The sequence below is a fragment of the Lissotriton vulgaris genome, chromosome 2_1, assembly GCF_964263255.1.
Source record: "Lissotriton vulgaris chromosome 2_1, aLisVul1.2, whole genome shotgun sequence".
NCBI lineage: Eukaryota > Metazoa > Chordata > Amphibia > Caudata > Salamandridae > Lissotriton > Lissotriton vulgaris.
The window spans coordinates 842,338,540-842,346,783 of record NC_141687.1 but is presented as its reverse complement, the minus strand read 5'-3'; the positions used below and the strand labels follow the sequence as shown (position 1 = coordinate 842,346,783).

The 8,244-nt window shown below is 35.2% G+C and overlaps 1 protein-coding gene across 1 annotated transcript; it reads right to left on the bottom strand.

Moving 5' to 3' along the window:
• Positions 1-225: 225 nt before the first annotated feature.
• Positions 226-3,113, bottom strand: LOC147731269 (uncharacterized). The gene is made up of 3 exons (XM_086954173.1): positions 2,622-3,113; positions 1,896-2,111; positions 226-510 (listed from the first exon to the last, which is right to left on the bottom strand). Exons 1-3 carry the CDS (start codon positions 3,057-3,059, stop codon positions 226-228), a joined length of 939 nt encoding a protein of 312 aa, XP_086810299.1. The 5' UTR covers positions 3,060-3,113.
• Positions 3,114-8,244: the final 5,131 nt, after the last annotated feature.

Genomic DNA, 8,244 nt, shown 5'->3' with positions numbered 1-8,244 from the left:
TTACTCTTGTATAGTTATTGTCTTTTTAAAAATGTAACAGCAACAGCTATTGTTCTGTATGTAGTATTGGCTCATTGAACATTCTTTTAAAAAAATTTACCCACCCAGAACGAAAATGACCATGCTACAGGATATGTTCAAAATATTATCTTTATTTTCAGTAAACACAAATCAATAATTATTTATTTCACATTGTCAAAAAATTGTAATTGTGAGGATTTTAACTTAATCACTTAAATCTTCCTCCGACTTTTCTTTAACAATTTTAGTAATTTTGCCATTGCAAAATATAACCTCACATGTTTGAGGCAAATAATGAAGTAGTGCTTCACCAATGTCATCCACCTCTTCGTCCAACATAAACCATTGTATAAGTGTTTGATTTTGTACATCCATCGATTGAAAAATATCTGTGTTGGTTATTTTTGTTGTTAAGGTGCTCCAATCTCCGTTTGTGCTTTCCACGCCATATATTTCGACGTCAATATTATCTTGTGGTGGTGTTGTTACCTGTTGTAGTAAATAAAAACATAGTTTATTTTTTTTTCCCCAAAAAGGTTACAGTGTGTCTCAGAGAGAGTGTTGTACAGAGGCAGTTGTACAGAGGCAGTTGTACAGAGGCAGTTGTAGAGAGAGGCAGTTGTAGAGGGAGGCAGTTGTAGAGAGAGGCAGTTGTAGAGAGAGGCAGTTGGAGAGAGAGGCTGCTATAGAGAGGCAGTTGTAGAGAGAGGCAGATGTAGAGAGAGGCTGCTGTAGAGAGAGGCTGCTGTAGAGAGAGGCTGCTGTAGAGAGAGGCTGCTGTAGAGAGAGGCTGCTGTAGAGAGAGGCTGCTGTAGAGAGAGGCTGCTGTACAGAGAGGCTGCTGTACAGAGAGGCTGCTGTACAGGGAGTCTGCTGTACAGAGAGGATGCTGTAGAGAGAGGCAGTTGTAGAGAGAGGCAGTTGTAGAGAGAGGCAGTTGTGGAGAGAGGCAGTTGTAGAGCGAGGCAGTTGTATAGCGAGGCAGTTGTAGAGCGAGGCAGTTGTAGAGCGAGGCAGTTGTAGAGAGAGCGTGTTGTAGAGAGAGCGTGTTGTAGAGAGAGCGTGTTGTAGAGAGAGCGTGTTGTAGAGAGAGCGTGTTGTAGAGAGAGCGTGTTGTAGAGAGAGCGTGTTGTAGAGAGAGCGTGTTGTAGAGAGAGCGTGTTGATGAGAGAGGGTGTTGTAGAGAGAGGGTGTTGTAGAGAGAGAGTGTTGATGAGAGAGAGTGTTGATGAGAGAGGGTGTTGTAGAGAGAGGGTGTTGTAGAGAGAGGGTGTTGTAGAGAGAGGGTGTTGTAGAAAGAGGGTGTTGTAGAGAGAGGGTGTTGTAGAGAGAGGGTGTTGTAGAGAGAGGGTGTTGTAGAAAGAGAGTGTTGATGAGAGAGGGTGTTGATGAGAGAGGGTGTTGATGAGAGAGGGTGTTGATGAGAGAGGGTGTTGATGAGAGAGGGTGTTGTAGAGAGAGGGTGTTGTAGAGAGAGCGTGTTGATGAGAGAGGGTGTTGATGAGAGAGGGTGTTGATGAGAGAGGGTGTTGTAGAGAGAGGGTGTTGTAGAGAGAGCGTGTTGATGAGAGAGGGTGTTGATGAGAGAGGGTGTTGATGAGAGAGGGTGTTGTAGAGAGAGGGTGTTGTAGAGAGAGCGTGTTGTAGAGAGAGGGTGTTGTAGAGAGAGGGTGTTGTAGAGAGAGGGTGTTGTAGAGAGAGGGTGTTGTAGAGAGAGGGTGTTGTAGAGAGAGTGTGTTGTAGAGATAGGCTCGTTTTAGAGAGAGGCTGTTTTAGAGAGAGAGTGTAGAGAGTGTTGTAGAGAGAGCGTGAGTGTGTGTCTGTGTGTTGAAGTGATAGAGTAAGGGGTGCGTGAGAGAGCGTGTGTTCCTTACTTTTAATTTGCTGTGCCTTGTCGTGTTCAATATTTTCTGTCCATTAAATTCATGTACTGTGACATGAGTTAACATGACATATTCTCCAATGTTTATTGAGAAATCAGTAGCCTCTCTCCATAATGTGACTTTTATGTCATCAGTGGCATCTTTTAATGTAATTGATTTTATTGCCGTATGTTGTCCATTAATGAGTACAAGTTTACTTTCCTCTTCCTAAAAATAAATAATAGTGTTAAAAATGTAAAAGCACAGAAGTAATACGTAATAATTTTCCAAGCATTGAAGACATAATTATTAAGGGCTATTGCTCTTTTCCAATGTACGGTGTTGTTCCCAAGTATGTTAAAAAATCTTTAACTCTGATGTCTCAGTTTGGCGCTCTTCTTAAAACACCTATCAACTTTACTTTTAGAAATGCAGTGTATCTTTAGCTCACCTATTTACACATTGTTAATTCTTCTTATTTGGCTGCTGTACAGATCATTTATGATCGATAGAACCCCTCAGAAACATACCACCATATGTAATGTGTTACAGAGACCACACACAGAACTGCAGCCACTCTAAATGAAAGAACATGTAAGCATCAAATAGTACACATACACACAAAGACACACACACTGATAAAGGGAAAATAAATATTGTCAATGGCATAGACAACACGACACACACAAAAGGACAACTCAAGCAGCGAGACCAACAGTAGAAATCACCACAACTTACTTCTGAAATGGTCCCACACACTGTCATAAGACTTCTCAAAGATGCCCGCTTTATTTCTTTTATTGGCGAAGCAGATGGTGCAGGAGGCTGCAAAATGTTTTCCGCTTCTTGAATTAGTTCTTGAGTTATAGTCATTGCTGGAAATTTTGTTACTTTTGTTTGCTTAGTAATCAGAATTGTGTTGTTTTTAATTATAAAATTGCGTATAAGTAGTCCACAAGTTTTTTGTGTCTGCTGATATAAACTTTCCTGGTAGCACGTAGCTTTGATTGTTCCAGTTTTGTCTGCCAGAGCCAAATGAAAAAGTACTTTATTTTCTTGTTTTGCGTTTTTGTAATTAGTTTTGCTTGAGCACTTGATCACATTAACTCTTATGGGTTTTTCATATGGCTTGTTGTCATTTGTGGTAATGTTAGCGATTTCTTCAATAGTCAACATCTGAAATAGAAATATAGGTTACAACAAATGTTAAATACAAATCCATAGTGCTTTATGATCACTGTAATAGCATTCTAATATACCATAACTTTGAAGTATGTAATTGGTATATATATGATCTAAGATAGATTGGTAGTCTGTTGTGTAAGTATCTATAAGTTGTGTACATTGCAACTTACTCTCAAAGAACCCAATGAGTTTGTTAGTTTGCGAATTGCTTTGAGAGACATCCACATTGAAATCTCCCATAATGATGAATTTGTGTGCTGGATAAAAATTAGTGATACTGGTAATAATTTCTAAAAGATCTGTAATAAGTTTCTGTGGTGGTTTGTAGACTATAATAATAAGGTAATCTGTGTCCTGAATCTGTAATGTAAAATGTAAAATGTCTATCCCTTGGTGTGTTTCATAAATAGGTAATATCCTAAGCTCTTTCTTGTAGTAGAGTATCATCCCATGGTTAGTGTTGTATGTATGAAATTTATCAAATATCATGTGATCATATTGTTCTACATTAAAATCATTTGCAGTTGAGTTCCTTGTTGTGTTGATCTCAGTTAAGCAAATAATGTCTGCTTGCATTATGTTACTATCAGCTATCATTGATGTGAAATGCTTCTGAAGTGATCGTATATTGTGTGTTATAATATTGAAATGTGTTTTGTATGTATCTAATTGTGGTATTGTGATTTCAAGTTGCATTTCGGTCCTTAATCTTTCCATTTCCTCATTAACTTTTGGGTGTACTATAATTTTAGTATCATCAAAATTCTTCACGTATATGTTCTGTATACATTTAGCTCTGCTTATAGCAACATAATGTAAATGATGAATTTTGCTGTTATTAAAGTGTATATAAAGTGGCTCAATAGTGTCCCCTTGTGTGCGATGTATAGTACGTGCTGATGCTTGTCGTAAAGGAAATTGTTTGCGTATAACAGTAATAAATTTCTTAGTGTATTGAAAATGCCTAGCTATAGCATGTATTGGTGTCCATGACTTTTCTATTTGTGAATGATATAAATGCTTATATTCTTGCCTTGCTTTTTGCCCAACACTAATATTGTCAAATGATACCCAGACTAGAAATGGAGTATTGTTAATAATGTCAACAAATTGGACTATACCAGTTGCGCCATTTGTTAAACCTTAATTTACATCCACATTGCAAGTTAAATCATAACGGAGCTGTAAAGCAATGTGTAATGTATGTGCAAGTCCCATAGTTTTTGTTGGATCCTTAGGCAATTGCTTTATTATAGTTTTTTTTGACATTTTCTGAAACATCTGAACTCACAGTATCGTTAGCTACTGTTATATACACTGGATAATCCTTGCTATGTTTATCCAAAACAATTCTGTTAATTTCATTAACTTCAACATTTGTAGACATAATGTATGGGATTGTTTCTAAGAGACTCTCATCAGGTGGCATTTCTCTTTGCTTAATTATTTGAACATCTTCTTTAGTATGCTTCCCTTCTCTTAATCTGTTTAGTAGTTCTGCAAATTGTAGATCTTCTTTTTGACGCATAATCTTCGTTAATTCAAAGAGTTTAAAATGTTCTTTCCATAAATTAATACTTAAAGGGCCATACAAATTATTAGAATCCTGAAAAATGTATCTGTCACAAACAGGTTTCAATTGGTAGAAGTCACCAATAGCTATAATAGAAACTCCTCCAAATGGTTCATTTGACGACTTTATTTCTTGTAGTCTGTTATGTATAAAATTAAACATTTTTTGACCCACCATCGAAATTTCATCTATAATCAGAACTTTAACATGCATCATTTGCATTTGAAGTGAAGTTCTATTTTCATGACTTAGTGGTTTATAATTAAAACTTTGTGAGACAGGAATTTTGAAAGTACTATGCAATGTTTGGCCTTGAATATTATGTGCTGCTTTGCCTGTTGGAGCAGTAAGTAAGACATGTATATTATCTGTATTTTCCCCTGCCTTTGTATTATAGTAGCGTAGTAATGTTTGATGTAGTGCAGTTATTAGAAAGCTTTTACCAACACCAGCCCCTCCAGTGCAGAAAGTATAGCATGGAGTACTTTTCGTTTTTAACAAATTCAAGTGATGGTAAACAAAATTGAGTTGTTGAGCAGTTAAGTTGTGCATTATCTGTTTGTATTTATCATCAGGTAGAATGGAGTTAGTTAAGCTTGTTTCTTCAGTTATTGTTCTAATTCCTAAATCTAATGACAAATCATATAGATGTTGATTTTCTTTATTATTCCCTTCATCACCTAAATTTTCTGTTGGTATTAATTGTGGTGATAGAGGAGGGGATATAATATTTTCATTCGACTCTTCATTCGTAATATTTCTAACTTCACCGTGATTATGGTTATATATTTTAACTTGTGAATCAACTACCTTTTTTACTAGTAGATACCTTTCAAAGTAAGTATCCTTGTTAGCTATAATTTTATGTTCTTCTCTCCATGGATAGTGCAACATTAATAGTTCTCTATAATATTCTTCTGGCTCTTTGTCTTTGTTAAATCTGCGAAAGCGTATAATTTTTCGCCGTTTGCGCTTACTTAAAGCATACTTGCTATTTATATTCTGCATACCTACATCCTCCTCTGTACATTCTATTTCAATTTCTTCCTCATCTGAGCTGTAAAAGTTTCTTTCAGCAAGTAAATCTTCTGAGTCATTTATTTCTCTGGTATATTTTTTTTTGCTGGAGTAATTAAAATTTGAGGCATAATCAGCTAAAGTACACATTTCTAATGTTTTGGGTCTCTTGCAGTACTTAGCAATAATATTTTCACATTGAATGTCAGTCGAATTTTCTGGCAATGAATTAATAGTTTCCATATCGCGCATTAAATAAGTTCTTTTTTCTGGTGGGCTAGTATTAATAAATACAAATGCCCGTGAACTTTTCCGTAATGGTATCTGAAGAATGAGATATGCTGCTTCTTGAGCACTAATTTCTGTGCAATTGAGGAATTTGTTCCCTATGTGTTTAAGTTGTTCTTTGACATTACTATTGTTTTTCACTTCTTTAGCAGCTTGTGCAATAAGTTTGCTAATTCCTCTTTGCGATTTGCTAATATATGAAATAATATAGACTGCACAAGCATAAGCATCTAGTACAAACTGCAAGTCTATGTTTGCTCGCCAAGCTTTTAAAATCGTACTATTGTAGTTATTAATGAAGCATTCATCTGGTGTTCTTTTTAAAAAAATTGTTGGCTTTTCTAAACTAGTTTGTATCGAAGTGATATATTCTTTATTATCCATCTTAATAACACCTAAGAAATCATCAAAAGAAAGTGTGCTAAAAGTAGCATTATTCATAGCTTCATGGATACGTTTTAGATTATCTTTCCATTGCCTATCTGTGCCTTCAAGTGTCAATGGCTCTAATATGAGAGTTTTTGACATAGGATATTTTGGGTATTGATATTTACATGTTCTTTTTTGTTTGCGGCGGCAATTTTTAGTGTGCCCATGCCTTTGTAAATTTATTAAAGGCTGTAAAACAGTGTCATGTGACTTATTACATTGAATATATTGCTCAATAAACTCATTGACATCTTCTAATGGCGACACACCATAGAGGGGTGCATTTTTTACCCATAGTAATGCATGTATATGTGGAGAACCTCTCTGTTGGAATTCTACTCTGTAAAAGTAGTCAACTATTTCCCCAATTGGATTAGTCCCGTTCATCAAAACACAATTAAACAATTTCCTCACTTGATAGTCAAACTGTCTAGCACATGTAATAGGATCTTCTTGTATTAATCGACATTTAGTTTCCCAAGACATGTTATTGAATTCCTCTTCTGTGCATTCATTTAAGTTTTTAACTCTCAATAATATATTTATTAAATGGTGCCATTTTGTTTCAGCAGCAGATAAAGTCAAGAAAAAAGTTGGTATTCCAAGTTGTCTTATCATAGCAAAAAGATCTCTTTTACAACTTTCCCAATAAGGAGGTGAACTGCGTATAGTTTTCAAAACTTTATAACCTTCATTAAACTGGAACAAATTTTCAATATTATATTTTATATCTTTAGCAGTAATATTCTTACCATCTGTATATTTTTTCCGTATGGAAATATTAATTTTCCCTTGAATTTGCTTAATATGTAATTTTTTAAGTTTAAAGAAAACATTAGTCATACTTTTAGCTACTCTTCTATCATGACTTCTTAATTCCCATTGGCAAATAGTACTATAATGTACCGGTATATGTCTTTCCTTATTGTTTGGCCTTCGTTCTCCACAATAAATTGTAGGGAAAGCCAAAAATTCTGAATCTTTATCCTCATATAAACCTCTTGGTGTATTATATTCAGCTGGAGCTAAACTTAAAACATTTACCCTATTTGAGGTAATTGTTTCATTTGTTAACATAGTATCTAAATTTCCAGCTTCCATGTTCTCAGATGTATCTGAAGAATAGCTTGTGTCGGAATTATCATTTACATTGTTGATTTCTGGAGGTATATACTGCCATTCGGGGTTAATTGTCACACCATATTCATTAAACATGACACTATTGGTTGCTAGCCATGTAGCTGCCTTTTTAACTGTGTTTGGGCGAATATTTTCATAATGCGTGTGCGATCTATACATTAGTTTCCTTTTTAATTTTACTGGGATGGTCATGGCATCATTCATTTGCCTTGGTAAAATTGTAACTGTTGTCATTACATCTGCAGGTACATTAACAACAGCACCTGATAATGATTTTTGAAATCCGCGTGGTAAACTACGAATTTGTAAAAAAGGTATCCTAGGAGAAACTAATCTTTCTTCTAAATCGTATAATTCTAATTCAATTGGTACATTTGGAAATGACATGCCATTTAGGACTGAACATGGTGGTATTTTATCTTTTCTGATGTAAGCATAGCAAGTCATACAAATTAAATTTGTTTTCTTGCTACTAATGTTACACCTTTTAAACATTTCTGTTTCACAAACAGTGCGAGTATTTTTAATTGTTTGTTTATGCCACAACTGGTTGCAAATCGTACAAACATACTCTGGTCCATGCAATATTTCACGATGGAATTTATTAATAATTAAATGGATTTGTTTATTACCTTTGCGTTTTTCTCCCACCGTTAACATTACATTTGTTGGGTTTTTTTCAACACCTTTATTTCCAAGATTTTCAATGGGTCCTTGTGCATCACTTCT